The sequence below is a fragment of the Notechis scutatus genome, chromosome 1, assembly GCF_049901735.1.
Source record: "Notechis scutatus isolate UNSWTSFEM ecotype Mainland chromosome 1, rNotScu1.2, whole genome shotgun sequence".
In the NCBI taxonomy this organism is placed as follows: Eukaryota; Metazoa; Chordata; class Lepidosauria; order Squamata; family Elapidae; genus Notechis; species Notechis scutatus.
The window spans coordinates 48215411-48234980 of NC_142009.1; the positions used below are offsets into that span (position 1 = coordinate 48215411).

The 19570-nt window shown below is 39.3% G+C and overlaps 1 protein-coding gene across 8 annotated transcripts in view; it reads left to right on the plus strand.

The window, feature by feature from the left end:
• Nucleotides 1–19570, plus strand: part of SYT14 (synaptotagmin 14) — an 88876-nt gene that overhangs the window by 4447 nt on the left and 64859 nt on the right. For 5 of the 8 annotated variants that reach the window (XM_087963316.1, XM_026683209.2, XM_087963284.1 and 2 more), the window contains one exon: nucleotides 742–789. The exons of 2 other annotated variants lie outside the window; for them this stretch is intronic. In XM_087963316.1, the coding sequence (XP_087819442.1) occupies nucleotides 742–789 (48 nt within the window). Of the gene's footprint in view, nucleotides 1–741; nucleotides 790–10241; nucleotides 10275–19570 lie in introns of those variants that run through there. One more of the 8 variants, XM_087963298.1, reaches the window with a different exon arrangement.

The following is a 19570-nucleotide window of genomic DNA, read 5'->3' on the forward strand; positions in this document are numbered from 1 at the left end:
CCTCTACAGTTTAAACACCTTATGGATAATGGATATAGCTGTTTTTATTAATATTTGTTTATTGTTAACAATAGCTAATTGTTATTAATAATTGTATGATTCTTATATTAAAGCAGAAATATGAAAAGATTTCTTAAATTTGACATGTTAGTATTTCAAAATCCAAATGACCCAATGTCAGGGTTCCAACGGATGCCCTAATTAAACCATTATATGGCATCAACACCAATGATATTCCTGCTTTTATTTCTTTCTCCCTACTCTATATCCAGTTTTTCTTGTTTTCTGTCCACATCTAAGAAATTAAAGGAGGAAATGTGACAGGTCAAGTTAAAAATAATATCTATATCAAAGTAAGACTAGCATTAGCAGATCCTCAGATATTTGTGGGTGGTTTTTTTTTTTGACTGAAGTATAACTTACATGCAACAACTTGATTAGCTAGGAACTTTTCTCTTACGCAGCAAAATGCTCTCTACTGTAATTGTTTACTTCAGCTGCATAATGTTTATTTAGGAAACAGGTTGGTTTAATATAAGGTACAATTTATATATTTGAAATGTATGTAAATGTCTTTAGATATGGAACCAATTACTATTATAATTTGAATTTTTGAATTTTCTAAATTATGTTTAAAAATTAGAAAGTAATTGTTGATGTCTGAGTATAGATGCCAACAAGAATATAAATATTGTAATCTATTTTATATGGTACTTCTATTTCTCACTGTTTTTTCAACAGGTGGAGAGAGAACTTGTGGTGTACATGAACTAATTTGCATTAGAAAAGGTAAACATAATTTTAAATCTTTTTAAAAATTCTGCTTCATTGCATGTGATTCATGTAAGAACTGGCTATTATGTAAATTGATAGTGTAATCAATTTGATAGCCAATTATGTAAATAAGTAGATTGGATAGCGAGAGCAGGTATTCATATTTTCAAGAATTTACCTAAATTTAATCCAGTTTTCATTTTAGCTATTATAATTACTAATAATATTTCATGGTAAAGGGAAAACGTTGGCCATCTTGTTAGAAAGCTACAAAAGGATAGCATGAGTCTCTGCAGACTCATTGCCTGCTGACTATAAAGGCTGATTTCCTTTTTCTGGAAATCAAAAGAAAGGAAGTTGTGCTGTCCAGACAGTATATAGGTAATGAGAATTGAGTTAATTAAGTTAGAATTGGGAAATGTCCCCTTAAGGGAATGCCTCATGGTAAATGTAGTTAATGCATCCTGGGAAACGTAGTTCATGTCATGTGGTCACATCTGTAATCCTGATTGGTCACTGACTTGACCCTTGGTTGGGTTGGGGGAGGTTCCTTCACTCTTGCCTGGACCCCAGCAGCGTGCTGGTGTCTCACCCCCTTGCTCCTTCGTTATGGGATGAAAGATCAGAATTCTTTTGCACTATGAAGTCAGTTGTGCAAAGAATTGGACATTAGATGGATCTCGACATAACCATGAGTTACCTTGAGGGTGCCTAATATAATCCAATAAAGAAACTTTGTATGGAAGACTTTGTAGAGTTTGCCTGTCTGCCTTTATACATTCAGCCGGTAATTATAAAAGACAGAACAGTAGAAGAATAGTGCTAATCAGAACTCCCTCAGTAAAAGAATGATGTTATATCTGAATTCCCATGAAGAGTAAAAGCAATTTGAATTGCTGTGACAAGAGTAAAAGAGTTCCGGTTTGTCAGGCTTCGCCGGCGGCAGGAATTCGCGTTTGTGCGCGATCCCTGCCGCGCTCGCTGCTGGAGTGCCTCCGATCCAATTGGATCTGGAGGCTATAGTTATCCTGTAGGGATAACTGAAGACAGGGGAGATCCGGACAGGGGTCTGGGGACATCGCAATTCCCTTCCCCAGCCGGCTAAACTCCCTTTTCCAAAGGCGGTGGGGCGCGGTCAGCAATGGCCGCCACAAAGAACCTCTCAGCCAGACAAGTTTTGTGCAGGAGGAAGTGGAGAAAGTGAAAGTCTTTGGCTGAACCGGGACAATAAGTAACATCTGAACACCCTGGAAATTTAGCTCTTTTAAGTATACATTGTTCCCAAGAAGATTGTAAAAAGCTGCGGATGAAAGTGAAAAGGGAAAGTTTTTTTCTGCTTCACTCTGAACATTGATATTTTAAAATCAATTTTTTTTTTTGCTATAAGTGGGAAGGGAGAGGCAAATGGTTTATATTAAAATTCTGCTGGAGGAGACTGCTTGGAGTTTATAAGATCAGAGATTACATTGTAATAAAGACTTCTAAGAAATCATTTTGGAATTGTGTAATTGAACTCTACCCCAGGAAGAGAAAGTATTAAAAGAAGAAAGTGCTAAATGAAACAGTTTGGGTTGATTTGGATTGCTTGATGACTTTGGAAATTTTGCAAACTATTTTTTGAAAGTTTAAAAACACTTGGATTGTTTAAAAAAATAAAAATAAGACAATGGCATTATCTGTGGAAGAATTGAAAATCGAATTTAAAAAGCTAAAAGAAGAGGAACAAGAAGGCAAGGGCTCTTTTGGATCTGTTTTCTACTTCTTAGAAATGGCGATTTCTACCTATCAGGAAATACAGCAATCTGAAAGTTGGGATGAAGAAGGAGAAGCCATCTTTAATGGACAAACTATTTTAGTTGATGAAGAAAAGGGAAAAGGCGGAAAGAAAATGGAGAATTCAAGATTTAAAAAAACAACCAAGAAAGGGGAAAATCTTCTTCTTCTTTTTCTTCAGCGTTTGTCTCGCGCTCTGGCGAGGTCCGCTAATGTCCTTGAGTACTGCTTCCACGCCTCTCTGTCTGCCACGTACGTCGGGTCTGCCTTCGCGATCTCTAGATCGGCCTTGATCGTGTCCATCCAGCGTTGCTTAGGTCTACCACGCGGTCTCGCTCCTCCGACAATCACCTTCATCGCAGATTTGATGATGGATTCTTCCTTGGCGCGACTCACATGGCCGAACCATCGTAGCCGGGACTGCCTCATGACCGTGGGGATGGGCACGACGTTGAACCGTCTGCGCACTTCTTCATTCCTGACGCGATCGAGTAGGGTGAGGCCTACCGACCATCGGAGCATTCGCATCTCCATTGTCTGGAGTCTGCTTTCGACTTCTTTGGTCGTCGGCCAGCACTCTGCGCCGTATATGGCCACGGGCGCACCACAGAGTTATAGATTTTCGCCTTCAGGCGCATCGGCATCTTCTTGTCACAGAGGACGCCCGTGACGGACTTCCATTTGCCCCACGCTGCGTTGATCCTGGCTGCCACCTCAGTTTGTAGTAGGCCTTCTTCCCCAAGAGTAGTTCCCAGGTACTTGAAGGTGGAGGCGCGCGGTAGCTCCTGCCCGTTCACGTGGATGGAGCCTGTCGCTTTCGTTGTCAGTGGTCAGGTATTCGGACTTCTTTAGGTTCAACCGGAGCCCGAACTGCTCGAGGCGGTCGTGCCACTGTTGGACTAGGTGCTCGAGTTCAGCCTTGCGCAGGTTGGCCAGGAACACATCATCGGCGTAGAGCAGCGTCCATGGGGCGGGCGTGTGCAGGTCGTGTGTAATTGTGTCCATCACCAGAATGAACAGCAGTGGTGAGAGAGCAGAGCCCTGGTGTACGCCGACGGTGATATTGAACTCCTCTGATATCCCAGCTGCCGCTTTTACACGGCTTTTGTGACATCTGTATAGGAGTTGGACCCATTGTACGAGTAGCTCGGGCACACCGTGATCTCGCAGTGCGTACCAGATGAGATCGTGCGGGACTCGGTCGAAGGCCTTTTCCAAGTCCAAGAAGGCGGTGTGGAGCGGGATTTTCTTCTCTCTGTGAGCCTCCATCAGCATCCGCACACCGAAGATGGCATCGGTGGTGCCGCAGTTCTTGATGAATCCGGCCTGGTTGACGCTGATGTCGACGATGTCCCAAATGCGCTTATCGAGGACGCGTTCGAAGATCTTCATAGTGTGTGACAGTAACCTGACCGGTCTGTAGTTGGAGCAGTCCGCTGGGCTGCCCTTTCCCTTCCAGATCGGAACAGTGGTGCTGCGGTACCAGTCGTGTGGCACTATTCCCGTGGAGACGATGTTGTTGAACAGCTCGCACAGCCACAATGCCGAGCCCGGTAGTGCCTTTTTCCAGAAGTCGGCAGGGATGTCGTCTGGTCCTGTTGCCTTACCGTTTTTCATGGCCTTGATGGCGTCGGTGACCTCGCTGGCGTGAATGCCTGAGACTGGGCCTTCGACGGGGTCACTTCATGGGTGTGGGAACTCCTCGGTGGAGATCTTCTCGAAGTATTGCCGCCACCTCTCGGCAGCGTCTCTGGGGTTGACGATCAAATTTCCCCCTTTAATCGTTGATCCCATTAAACTGGTCAATGTCCAGGGTCTTCCTGTGTCTGCTTTTGGCTAGGCGGTAGATCTCATTCTCGCCTTCTCGCGTGTTCAGCTTCTCGTAGATGTCGTCGTAGTGGGAGCTTCTGGCTGTCGCTACTGCTTTCTTGGCTGCCTTTTTGGCCGCCTTGTACTCGCAGAGCTTCTCGCTGGTCTTGTCCTGAAGAAAGGCCTTGTAGAGCCGTTTCTTCAGGTGCACTGCATCTTGTACTTCCGGTGTCCAGAGCCATGTATCTCGTTCGATGCGTCTCCGTCCTGGCTTGGTACAACCAAGCTGTTGGCAGCCGGCAGTGTGAACAGTGCTCTTCAGCATGGACCACGCTTCCTGTGGCCCGTCGACCATCTGCAGGAACTGCTCCGGTTTGATGAGGGGTCCCGCCATCTTCTTCTGGTTCCACCACTTGATTCGTGGCTGGTCTGCATTCTTTTTGTCAATCTTGGTCTTGGGCTTGCTGATCCTGATCTTCGCCATCAGCGGCCTGTGCTGACTGCTCGATTCGTATGCGGGTACACCTTGGCGTTGAGCACGTTTTTAGCGGCTCTTCGTCGTGCGATGATGTAGTCGATCTGTGTGTGGTGGTTCCCATTTCTGCTATGGTAGGTGAGGAGTTGGGGTTCTCGCCTAATGAAGCAGGTGTTCGTGATGGTCATATCATGGGAGTCGGCAAAGTCCAGGATCCTCTGGCCATTCTCATTCATATCGCCTGTGCCGTGCCCACCGTGGCACTGGTGTCCGCTTTTGTCCCGCCCTACATGACCATTCAGGTCGCCAGAGATGATGATGTCGTCTTCATATGGGATCTGCCTGAGTTGGATGTCGAGCAGTTCCCAGAAGGTATCCTTCTCCTCCTCGTGACATCCGGTCTGAGGGGCGTGTGTCTTGGAGTTTATAAGATCAGAGATTAAATTGTAATAAAGACTTCTAAGAAATCATTTTGGAATTGTGTAATTGAACTCTACTCCAGGAAGAGAAAGTATTAAAAGAAGAAAGTGCTAAATGAAACAGTTTGGGTTGATTTGGATTGCTTGATGACTTTGGAACTTTTGCAAACTATTTTTGAAAGTCTAAAAACACTTGGATTGTTTAAAAAAAATAAAAATAAGACAATGGCATTATCTGTGGAAGAATTGAAAATCGAATTTAAAAAGCTAAAAGAAGAGGAACAAGAAGGCAAGGGCTCTTTTGGATCTGTTTTCCACTTCTTAGAAATGGCGATTTCTACCTATCAGGAAATACAGCAATCAGAAAGTTGGGATGAAGAAGGAGAAGCCATCTTTAATGGACAAACTATTTTAGTTGATGAAGAAAAGGAAAAGGCGGAAAGAAAATGGAGAATTCAGGATTTAAAAAAACAACCAAGAAAGGGAAAAATAAGGTGAAAAATCGATATAATGTCAGAAAGCAACAGAAAAGAGAAATACAACAGAGAGGGGAGACTAAAAGGGTGGAGATTGAGAGATGTGGGGGGGGGGTAAAAAGATTAGATTTGACAAGAAAGGAAGGGAAAAAGGAAAAAGAAGTTATAAAGGCTTAAAACAAGATGCTAAAAAGCAGGGTTTTTTTAGAGATATAGGGTAAAATACGATTTAAAGAGATTCTGCAAAAGTACACAAGATTGTATTGTAGTATTTGTATTTGAAATAGAGTTAGAAAACTGGAATATTATGTGTTAATAGAATATTGTAGGGAATGTGTAAAATATCTAAGATTTAATAATACCTAATATCTATGTGTAAAATATCTAAGATCTAATAATAGAGTCTAACTAATTAATTTGTTATGGAACATTGTTTTTTACTATATTATAAGCTTATGTTTTATTTTATTTTAAAATGTTATTTAGAATGTACTAAGCAGAATCAGAATGGAAATTATGTAGTATTTTAAGTGTTTAATTGGGGGAAAGATAGAAAGGCGTCATACTTCAACCACTGATTACAGGAAAAAAATTGTATTAAAGAGAAAAGATAAATAGACAATTGAAAAAGAACGGACAAAAGATACAAGTATAATGGTTTAAATTGAGATGAAGTAAATAAAATAGAATTAAGAGAGTGAAAAGAGGGGAGAAGATATATAGAAAGTATAGAATGTTAAATAAGATTGAAATAGTATATAAGGTGTGCATGAATTTGATTTATGTCTGTACAAAAAGATGTAACCCGGGGTTAAGCCACTTTCTAAAAAGAAGTTTTTGTTTTTTTTAAACAAGTTTTATTTTCAAGACAAACAATACACAAGACAAACAACACACATAAACACAAAACATAAAAGCATAAAAAATCTCTTTTCTGAAAGTTGCTTAGTCCAGGGTTAAAACTCTTGGTACAGACACAAATTCAAATTCATATTCATTTTACATACCATTTCATATCTTATTGACATTTTCAATTTTCCATATGACTTCTCCTCTCCTTTAAATTTTCTCAATTTTATTTTATTTTATTTATCTCCTCTCAATTCGTATCATAATATTTATTATTCTTTGTCTGTTCTATTCCAGCCAACCATTTATTTTTCTTCTTTAAAAAAAGAAGAAAGACTTCTCCTGTACACTATATGGAGTATGATGCCTTTATCTCTTTCCCCTATATTTATAATACTTAATATAAAACACATGACATACATTGGGATTCTGTCTGGTACATTCTAAAATTATACTATATTATCAAAAAATAATACAAATCTATTCATTAGTATTGATATTCATTCATATCTTAAACGTTTAACTCATTGCTTTTCAATTAAATCACATACTTTTATGGGAGCCCTATTTTCCATAATTATTCCCCCCACATCACATATTATAGCTCAATATTTCATTAAAATGTTCCTCCTTCTTCTACTTCAAATCTCATTTCACACAAAAATTCACTAGTATACCATATTCTAATCATTAATATTAACAATCATTTATATCTTAAACATTTTATCTATTTCAATTAAATATCATGCCTTTGTGGGAACACTTATGCTTTCCAAAGATTATTACCCCCCCACATCACAATCTTGAATCATGTTTCATTACAGTATCCTTTTCTTAACCAAAAATTTCACTAATTTATGTTAAATATTTTATCACATTTTAAGTTACATATTATTTCTAATTTTCTATGATTACTTCTAAATACAAGTATAAAAATGCAGTCTTATGTGCCTTTCTAGAATCCCTTTAACAATAAGATTTATCCATTATCTCTAAAAAACTTTTGCTTCTTAACATCTTGCTCCCCACCATTAGGACTTCTCATCCCTTCCTTTCTCTCTTGCTTCTTCTCCTTGTCCTCTTTAACCCCTTGTCTCTCCACCTCCCTTTTATTCTGCTTTCCCCCTTTCTGTTGTTTCTTAACATAATGTCCTCTTTTCACCTTATTCTTCTCTTTTTGGGCTGTTTTTCCAGATCTTAAAGACCTTTTTTCCTTTTTCTCTTGCTTTTTCCCTTCTCCAATCAAAGTCATTTGTTCATCAAAGATGGCTTCTTCTTCTTCTTTGTCCCCATCATCCTCATTCTGCTTCACATAAGTATAAACCGCCATTTCTAAGTATTGAAAAATAGTGCCAAGACCATCTTCCCCTCCTTGTTTTTCTCTTTCATATTTTTGATATATAAGTTTCAATCCATCCATAGATGATGCCATTGTGTAGAGAAAAAGTTTTTCCAAACAACCACCCAGATGATTTAATCAGAAGTAATTTCCAAAGGTTCCAAAATCACCAAACAATCCAAACAGACTATTTCTTTTAGATACCTTCTTCTTCTTCACTTTCTCTTTCTGGGGTTAAAGTAATCACAAATCCTTTTCAAATATATTTTTTGGAAGTTTTTTAATGTTTAACAACTCTTTGCAATTCTAGGCAATCTTCTCCTTATTTTCAAATTTTGCTCTAATTTTTTTCACTCTCCTTCCCACTCACAGCCAAAAAGGTTTTTTTTTTTTCCGCTGTCACTTTAGGAAGGAGAGTAGAACAAAGAAAAAAACTTTCCCCTTTAGAGTATTCGCAGCTTGTAACTCTCACAAGCAACAATATATACTTAGCAGCCTTCAAGGTTCCAGGTAACTTTCTCCCGTCTTGTCCCGGTTAGAAGCAACTTTCACTTTTCTTCCAGCTTTCTCCCTCCTGCACCTGCTTGTCTGGCTGCAGCTTTCTTCGTGGCAGCCATTGCTGACCGCCGTTCCTCCGCCTCGGGAAAAGGGGGTTTAGCCAGCTGGGGAGGGGGTTTGCGGCACCCCCAAACCCCTTGCCGGATCCCCCCTGTCTTCAGCTACCTCTACGGGGCAGCTATATCCCCCAGATCAAAATGGATCGGGGGAACCTTGGCGAACGCAGCAGGGATCGCGCGGTCGCGAATCCCTGTCGCCGCCGAAAGCTTGCAAACCGGAAGTCCCTATAAGCTTATGTTTTATTTTATTTTAAAATGTTATTTAGAATGTACTAAGCAGAATCAGAATGGAAATTATGTAGTATTTTAAGTGTTTAATTGGGGGAAAGATAGAAAGGCGTCATACTTCAACCACTGATTACAGGAAAAAATTTGTATTAAAGAGAAAAGATAAATAGACAATTGAAAAAGAACGGACAAAAGATACAAGTATAATGGTTTAAATTGAGATGAAGTAAATAAAATAGAATTAAGAGAGTGAAAAGAGGGGAGAAGATATATAGAAAGTATAGAATGTTAAATAAGATTGAAATAGTATATAAGGTGTGCATGAATTTGATTTATGTCTGTACAAAAAGATGTAACCCAGGGTTTAGCCACTTTCTAAAAAGAAGTTTTATGTTTTCATGTTACGTGTTTTGTTTGTTTATGTTTGCTTATTGAGAATTAAGATTGTTGGATGAGAACATATGAAATTGTAAATAAGATAGATGAAAGTATAAGTTTAATGAATAAAATTGAATAGAAGTAAAGGGAAAAATAGTGAGAAATTGGAAAAAGAGTAATAAGATATGAAGTTGAATATATAAGATGCATATTAAATTGTGTTTGTATGGAAATGGGATAGTTTGGAACTATGCTGTACTTAAATAAGATGTTTTATTTGCTTTCTTAAAAGATGTTCTATGTTCTTACGTTTTATGCTTTGTTGGTTTGTGTATTGTTTTTGAAAATTAATAAAATTTGTTCTAAAAAAAAAAGAGTAAAAGTATATTGAAATCGGAACTCCCAAGTGAAAGTACAATGCTAATCTGAGTTTCCAGAGTAAAGATATAAATTAATCAGATTGCCTGTGAAAGATTGACTCTGTCTCTCTCTTTCTGAGCAACAAAGTTTTAAAGCCTGTTTGAATTGCTGGGAGGGGCCAGAAATCCCCCATCTCTCAAGGAAAAAACAAGCAGCATCTTCTCCATCTCTCCCTGTAGCCCTCCAGTTATTGTCTTCAGACCCTTTACAAATGCAGTTCAAAGAGACTAAGTAATCCTTTCTCGTGCCCTAAAAACCAGAGAAACTGCATTCAGATTTGGAGAAAATTTGAAGATTTGGAGTGGCTTTACATTCCTCACTGCTTGTGCCTTCAAGAGGAAGAAGGTAAAAGACAGAACAGAAGTGTTTGGAAACTACCGTACTGAATGAGTTGTTTATATGCTCATAGCTAGGGCTGCAAGTCTTATTGAGTCTGTTGGTGTGAGAGCAGAACAAGCCCCAAATTGTTGCTGTCAAATCCATTTACTTCCTTAGTTTGATATTTTATTTTGAGTGCTCCTTTAAATTATTGATTGTTTTGTTTTCAACTGCTGTCCCTGAATGCTCAAGGGATAGGGAAGGATAAACTTTAGCAGATTCTCTACATCTTGGAGAGTCCAGTATTTGTATTCTGTTACTAGTCAGCTTCCCATCTTTCTGTCTACAAAGGACTCTGCCATACTGGCGTCAACATGAGATGAAGAAGATGTCTAATATGTAAGCTGCCTAGAATAGTTCTGAATAGCGAGATGGGTGGCATGTAAATTTAATGAAAAACAAATAATTAGTTGGCCACCCTCAATGTACAAGCAATTGATCCATGAAAAGAAAATCAGAGAGAATCCCTTTGGGAATTAAATCAAGACAGTGTGTGGTGGGTGAAGGAAAGCTACATTGTAGAAAGTCCTAAAATCTGAGCTTTCTCTCAATTGGTTCAACAATAACAGCTAACCATGACTGAGAAGATGGACAGATAAATCAAATCAGGATGATGACAGTTCTGATTGAGTCAGCCCAAGTACCAAGGATCCAGCTCCATTTGCACACCAGGTTACATGCATAGGATATATTGAATAGGACATAGGGAATGGCTTTGAGGGACAGGAGGAATTGCTGCTATCGAGGCAGTGAGAAGTTATGCTTCAATCCTTTCCCAGAAACTAATTTGAGAAAACATCTCAGATAAATTCCTCCCTAATTCAAATGAAGGTCATGTGGAGAGGGGGGAAAACACATCCAGACATGTAACCTCAGAAGAACCTGAAGAAGTGGACAAGTTGTTATCAGTTCCTAGTTCAGCCACTTGTGTATCCATGGCCTTCCTGACTTATTAAAGCTGCATGGGAGGAGATGAAGGGGGTCTGGGCAGTAATTAATTCCTCCTTGAAAGAGTATTCCCACTAGCTCTTAAAGAAGTGGCTTGACCCAATTACCTGGACAGTTTCACCCAATTTCTAATCTTCTGTTCTTAGAGAAGATTGTGGACAGAGTGCTTGTGTGGCAGTTGCAGAGGATCTTGTATGAAGCAGATTATCTAGACATTTTCAGTCAGGGTTCAGGCCAGGATTTGGGACTGAGATGACATTGATCATACTCATGGATAGCCTCTGGCGGGAGCAGAATGGAGGTAGTACATCCATTGTGGCTCTTCTTGACCTCTCAGCATCATTCAATACATTGATCATGGTATCTTCTGGGCTGGCTCTGAGAGTTGGGGGTGAGTGGCAATATGTTTTACTAGTTCTCCTTCCCCTGAGATTGGTTTCAGTCAGTGTCAATAGGCAGGGAGAGATCTGGGCCACGCCTCCTACTATCAACGTTCCAGAAAACCTCAACTCCAACCAATAATTGAGACACACATCTTTTTGTGGGGTTAGGACTTGGTACATGTTTCTTATTTAACATGTACATGAGGCCACTGTGTGAGATGATTATTGGTTTGGGGTGAGATATCAATATACGGATGATATCCAGCATTATATCTCTACTTCAGACCCTTTGACTGAAGCTCTGGACATCCTATCCCAGTGTCTGGAGACTATTCAGGTCTGGATGGGGCAAAATGGGTTCCAACTCAATCCTAACGAGTGAAGTGGTTGTTTGGACCTTCCACAGGCAATATTCTTCCATCTCTAGTTCTGGATGTGGTGGCACTACCCCCACTATCTGGGGGTCTTCCTAAACTCAAAGCTCTTACTTGAAGAGCACGGGGCAGTTGTCGCTATGAGAGCCTTTGCACATCTTCAGTTAGTATGTCAGTTTGAACCCATTCCTGGACCAGGAGGCCCTGCACATCATCACCACCTTTTAAATTCCTGCTTATTATTACATGTTATAAATGCTATTACATGTTCTATAGGGCTACCCTTAAAGAGCATTCAGAAACTTCAATTGGTGAAAAATTTGTATGAGAAATAGATGGTTCCAGCTATACAACCTATGTAACACTACTACTCTGTGAGATGCACTGGCTGCCGGTGTGTTCCTAAGTGCAATTTAAAATACTGGTTGTTACCTTCAAAGCCCTATATGGCTTGGGACTGGTTTACCTGAGGGACCATCTTTTTCAAGCATTTCTACCCATCCAATCTGATCCAACAGATTGGGCATACCGCCAATCCTGTCAGCCAAAGGGTGTCAACTGGAGGGAAATAGAAGACAGCCTTTTTTGGCTGTATTCTTTGTAGAATATTCTCCTCTTGGAGATTAAAATGGCCCTAACCCTGTTTACTTTTTGCAAAGCTTTAAAAACATGACTATGTACCCAGGCCTGGAACTCAGAATGTATTAACTTGGCTTTGCTATTAGTTGATTAATCATCATGGCTGCCATTTGTATTTATTTATTTTGTGGATATTTTTATAGTTTTAATGCTTTTTAAATTGTTTTAATTGTTTCCAATTTTAGAATTGCAAGCTGCCTACAGTCATTTGGTTGTATAGAAGTTGAATAAATAAATGAAATAATATTATTATAGCTGTTCCAATAAAAGTAGTTTTAGACCAATATAGAATTGAATTCTTAGTCTGGTTTGTCTTATAAGGCTTATAGAATAGGTGTAATAATAGCTACTATGCAAACCATGATGTGTCAACAATAAACTCAGGATGATTTAGAACAACAGTTGCAGGAATAATCATGCCTATTGGATCAGTAAGGCCTTGAAAAGTTTTAGCAATCTTTCACCCCAGGAGGCTGCTGGGAATAAAGTAGTTTAGGCTGCAATTTTAGTAACAGTTCAACTTTCATATTTGGCTTATCTAAAATGGTTTTGAGATCATAGGTTTATGGTACAGGAAGTCAAGAGAATGTCAAGAAACCTTGAATCAGCTCTGAAAGTTTGCCAAAAGTCCTAAAATCTGGACTTCCAAGGAAGTGTATTAGTGTAATTTATTACGATTATAAGTACAGCTTTGGTTCTAGAATACTTTCCAGGAAGCTCTAATCAAGATTTATTACCATTTATTAGCTCACTGTGCCAATGTTTCTGGATATGCATATCAAGAAGTAGGAAGGGAGCTGCTCTTGAGATGTAGTAGTTCACTGACTAAAAAGCAGCTAGAAAGATCAGCCAAAGAGCCACCTCTGTAATAAGAAGCGGCACTCATCCCCAAACTGCAAGGTATGGTTGACCAAAGGCCCTTCTAAAGGCAGTAAAGGAAAAATATTAGTGGTCAAATTGGGACTTCTTTTCCCAAAACATCCCCAAATATAAAATAAGATCCTTAAAAACATCAGTAAAAAATTAAAACAATTGAAATAACTGTTGAAATATTCCTGAAACAAATTTTTAAAATGTTGTGGAAAATTTCAACAAAATGAACTGTAGCCAATTTAGGCTAGAGAGTATAGAAAGTTGTTGTACTGAATGTCACTGAATGATCATGCAACACTTTCAATGTAACCAGATGCTACATGGACAATTTATCCCAAGGTTGATTTGTGTCGCCCTCTCCTCCAGTTTTTGAACAAGGTTCGTAGCTTCTTCATCAGTGACATTATTTTCCAGTGATTTTAGATGGTTAAGAAAAATTAAACCTGATTAATTTAAAGTTGAGCAAAATGGAAGAATTTAAAAAAAGTGTTTTCTACCCTCTGCTCTTTCAACACCCACTTTCCCTCTTACTTGCCTACATGAAGTCCCTATCATATTCCACAATACCTATTTATGCTTCTTGATGTTGAAAAGTTATTCTCACTTATATAACAGCAGAGCCCTCTTTCTCAATGTGTGCTGTTCTGTAGAGAAAAAAATAGTATACATTTTGAATTTGATAAAATGATTTCTTTATTAAAATATTTTATAGGAAAAGAAGAACTAGTTTGTTCAGTGGCATTTTTCACTCCTTTTCTCCTAATCTTAACCGCCATCAATCTATTGTGACACTCAGTTCCAAAAGCACAAGCCCCATTAGGCTTTGTTTGATTAATAGAAATAATCATATAGTTGTGTGGTTTCTAGATCATGTGATATAGTCCAAACCTAGTTTTGGCTGAAATTATTCTTTCCCTTTCAAATATAAATGAAAGTAAGTGGAAATAGATTCAAAATATGTTAATAAATCCCAGTTTTTTCAGTATAATGGATTCTATGTCATACGTTGGATGGCTATAACAAATTAAAGTAATACATAAATAAAACAGGGGTATCATATATAAAGTTATCTGATAATTTTGCAGCAAAGAAAATAAGGAATAAATTCCTTTCAGTTCCTGGCTGTTAATTAATGCACAATGTCAACTCTTTCATACTGTCATTCAGATTTATACAAGAGTATACGGTGACTAGCTTTGTCATTCTTGTTGATGCTACTGTAATAATGTTTTGTTAGCATTTTATCTCTTAATGTTTAGATTTTATTGTTTAATTATTTGTACTATAAATGATTTAGTGGTAAGTAATAAACTACATAAATTTTGGTACATTTAACAGTAAAGAAAATAGTCAGACCATAGTTATTTATCCCCAGTCCATAATCCTATTTTATCTTTAGTCTAAAGATCACTAGACCTATTTTACAATACTAGAAACATTGTGTGTTTTGTTGGTCCTTCACAAACATTAATATTAGAAAGAGGATAAATTTGATTTGTCAAGATCATAACATTAGAATTACTTTAGGGTTATCTGAAAACATTTCTTGGCCAGCATGACTACAAACCGAGGCACATGAAATGCTGTTACCTTCCCAACAAAGTGGTATCTATTTTTCTATTCACATTTGCATGCTTTCAAACTGCTAATTGGGTGGGATCTGGGGCAAGGAATGGGAACTCATCCCATTGTGCAGCGCTTGGGTCTCAAACCTGAGGTTTCAGCTTTCCCCCTGACAAGTTCAGAGACTTTAACTGCTGAGCCATCATATCCCTATTTCACTACTGTATCATATGCTAAAATAAGCATGTTTCTTATGGATTTTTTGAATTAATCATACCTTGCCAATAGAATCAAAGTTCATCAGACATAAGGGGATTGTTTGTATACATAATCATTAAACTGTATGCACTGGAAGCAAAGAAATAATTTACTTTTCCTTCCCCTTTTCATCTACTTTGTAGAATTTCTGCTGATTATAAATAGAGCACATGAGAGTATGAACGATGGTAGAGAACATGACAAGCACCTTTGATATAGGTAACATCTTAAAAGATCCCTCCCCCAGCAAAGTCATTAAACTGTGCAGTGGAGTTTATGGCTATATAAGATATATAGTTAATATTTCTTAGCTAAACCTGAATATTTCTTTTGAAATTAGTTATGGATTAAAGTTAGACACTATACCTGTATCTGATTATTATAAAGTAGGTAGTTTTATAAAGATGGATAGATTCCAAAATTACTTGGATAGATTTCTACTGGTAGAATAGAATTTTCTCTTTTTCTGTTATCCTTTGTCAATTCAAATCTATTCAGAGAGTTGAGAGGACAAGAATAATTCTGTTTTATTGAAAAATGTTGTTCTACTAGTACATAGCCACAATTCCAAAAGATTCCAAATATTTACTGTTTCCAAATATTTTAGAGTAAATGTTGGAAGGTATTAAATATTACAGTTTCACAAATCTACTGTCAAAAATTTCAGCACTGGAAAAAACCCAACAGCCTGGATGGGGCTTTATAAAATCAGTGGAAAATATATGGGTGTTTTTTTTTTACATCACATGACTTGTGGATCAACTTATATTACTGTTGCAATAATTACAATTTTCAATCATCCCATATGGTTCTTAGGAACAAACATTTCTTCAGTAGTGTAGCGCTCAACTATATAGAACCTCTCCTACCTTTCAATGTTTTATAATATATAAACTGCATTGTATTGTTAGTAGGGTTGTATGTACTCTAAAATATTTAAAGATATTTTAACAAACATTTTAATATGGTTTAATGCAGATGTAACTATTACTTAGAGTTCTCTGATTAAGTAGCAATAAATATTTCTTTCCAGCATTTCATTTCATTTCATTACATAATTTTATTTGTATTTTGAACATTTTGATAAGCATTGGTATTAATGCTGTATGTTTTATATAAGTAAAATTTAAGTTTATATTATTATGTATTATTTGTTGATTCTTAATGAGATTTTTTTCTTTTTTAATACAAATTGTTACTTCGTAGCAGAAGTTAGAAAGTTAAATATTAGTATAGTAGGAGACCTGTGTGGATTAGTGTTGAGTATCAAGGATAATAGGTAATGTTCAATTGTATTATTATTTAGGTCTATAATACAGGATTATATAGTCACAATCCATTCAAAATTAAACACTGCAAGCTAATAAATCTAATCAGAGTAAATACCATTGAATTTTGTGGAACATACTTCCAGATAAATTTATGTAGGATAGCAAACATCAAGGTTTACAAATGAAGGTGAATATATGTATCCCAGGATAATCTTGCAGGATCCAATCTGGGTTGGTCACTGGGACCAGAGGTTTTGACTTCTGAGCTTTTGGACTAGTTAAAGAGAAATTCCCTGAAGATGGTCTCTAGCATGAGTCTGAAAATTTGGAAATCAAAACATCTGGTCTTGGTGACTGACCCAGATTGAGTCTTTCAACATCAAGACCTGTTGATTGAAGTGGGATCTAAGCAAATAAATAAATCTTTCCTTTCCCAAAAGAATATTTATTAATTTTAACTTGATTTTGCCCAATATTAACAGGAATGTTCCGATAATTTAGAGGAACTGGAAAAAAAAACTTTAAAAAGTGTAGGTTGAAGCCCTTTCGCTAGTTGACTTCTAATGCCATCTAATGGCTGATTCCTAAAATGTATAAAAAACTTTTACCATGGAAAAACATGCCTTTTACAATACAAATGCACTTTAGATTTTTAAATAAGACATATTGGGATTCTGACAAGTTTCATAATTGATATAGCATAAATAAATAAAGCAGTAGTAAATGCTATTATATATCACTTGATTTTTTTCTTGATTTAATTATATATATATTGGGTTTTATAAGCTCTAGTTTTTCTATTGCTTTTATTCCAAACTGGTTATTTATTTGATATTTAATGTTCTCTTAGAATTAGAATTTTAATGTCAGTGATTTGGATTTTGGTATATTCGAATTTCATACTTTTTTGGTTTTAGTCATTTAGTTTTTAATTATGCTGTTCTTACCATTATTATCTACCGTATTTGCCGGCGTATAAGACGACTGGGCGTATAAGACGACCCCCAACATTTCCACTCAAAATATAGAGTTTGTTATATACTTGCCGTATAAGACGACCCCCCACTTGGAGGCGGTGCCAGCGGAGTCCGGCCTCTTAGGAAGTACTTTTGTTGCATGCCCAGATATGGTGCTGCCTGCGTTGGTGGGGAACTTCATATCGGAGACCTTCCACCGTTGCTTTCCCTTCTCCCTTGCTGCCGCCCGTCTTCCCTTTGCTTTCAAGGTAAAGCGATTATTTTACAAAGCCTCCCCTGCCCGAGAGGCAGCCCAACCCAACGTGGGGAAGCTAATTTCCCGGTGCCTCTTCCATTCCTCCCCGACCTCCCTACACTGCGCGCCTCTGACGCGCCGGTCCCTTCAGCCCAGCGACCTTTTCCACCTCAAAGAAAGGCCAGGCGGGAGCCGCTCGCAGCGGAAACAGCCACCACCCTTAGCCCGACGCAGGGAGAACGGGCGAGGTTAGCGCCCGCCAGCCCGTCCTTCCTGCCTTTGGAGGCACCTGCACGAGTGCCTCCGCTGCTCGGTTTCCCCTACCGGCGGGTCCTCCTTTCGTGCGGAGGCTGCGGGGGAAGGCGCTCGCCCGAGAGGATCTCTCCCTCTCTCCCCACAAGGTCAACATCTGCGCTGCAGAGGAGAGGGCTGCAGCCGGTTCCTCCTGCTTGCTGAGTGGTGGGGAAGCCGCGGCCCGCCCGTGCGAGATTTGGCAACGAGGGGCAGGAGGAGGCACGCACACACCCGCGGCTCACTTTCCCAGCTCTGCCCAACCCTTATGGCTCTGGCGCGGCCCTGGCGGGCAGCGAGCACCTCCCGCTGGACCCTCCGCTCATCCTGCCAGGGCCGCGCCAGAGCCATAAGGGTTGGGCAGAGCTGGGAAAGTGAGCCGCGGTGTGGCGTGCCCTCCTGCCCCTCGTGCCAAATCTCGCACGGGCGGGCCGCGGCTTCCCCACCACTCAGCAAGCAGGAGGAACCGGCTGCAGCCCTCTCTCTGCAGCGCAGATGTTGACCTTGCGGGAGAGAGAGGGAGAGATCCTCTGGCGAGCGCTTCCCGCAGCCTCCGCATGAAAGGAGGACCCGCCGTAGGGGAAACTGAGCGCGCCGAGGCGCTCCGTGCAGGTGCCTCCAAAGGCAGGAAGGACGGGCTGGCGGGCGCCAACCTCGCCTCGCTTCTCCCCGCCGGGCTAAGGATGGTGGCTGTTTCGCTGGAGCAGCTCCCGCCTGGCCTTTCTTTGGAGGTGGAAAAGGTCGCTGGGCTGAGGGACCGGCGCGGTCAGAGGCGCGCAGTGTAGGAGGTCGGGAGGAATGGAAGAGGCCCCAGGAAATTAGCTTCCCACGTTATTGGGCTGCCCTCTGGCAGGGGAGGCTTTGTAAAATAATTCGCTTTACCTTTGAAAAAGCAAAGGGAAGACGGAGCGTCTGAAGCCAAGTGTCTCCTCAGGGCTTCGGTTGCAGGGAGGAGCCCTGACTGGCCACACGTGTTGACGGCCGGCGTATAAGACGACCCCCCAGTTGGAGGCATGTTTTTAGGGCAAAAAGTCGTCTTATACGCCGGCAAATACGGTATGTATATTGCCAGAGTTGAGAAATTATAGATCCAGAGAGACAAGAAAATAATATTCTCATCTTATATCCTGAAATCTCTGCACTGGTTCATTGATATTTAGTACTTCAATGTTCATCATGACCTGTGAGAAATTGATTTTGGACTAATGCAATTTTCTTAATATTGTGAGAACCTTGTCATCTATGCTACTACTTTATTAATAAGAGTTTCTTTAGTTGTAGGAGATGGAGGAGGACATAATAGTGCTTACATTATGTCCAGAGAAATAGTGGCATTTTGCTTCCTTATCAGTCTTCATGATGGGTTGGCCCTTGACATTCCACACTTGAACCCATTATGGAAGCTTTCCTTTCAGGACTGCCTGCTGTGACCTATCATCTCATATTTTCATCCTAGCCTAATGCCTCAATTCAGTGGCAAGTTGCAATGAAGCCAGATCAAAGTTAGAAGCTAGCCCAAGATCAGATTAATCACTTGCATATCAAGACACAGGTAGCCATCACTTATTTCCAGAATTGTGATTCCTTCAGCCTGCTGATTGCATGGCACGAAAAAAACAAACCAAATTTGAGCTTTGCTCCTGCTATAAATAGTGCTTGCATTTTATACTTGGCAATTGCTAGATTTCTTTTTTAATGATTCCACTAGTTAATTTAACTTCAAATTGAATTGACTTTTAAAGCATAAGTATATTAATTGGCTATGATGGGTTTCAGATAAAGCCCATATTAGTTTCATTTGTACACAAGGTAGATAACATTTC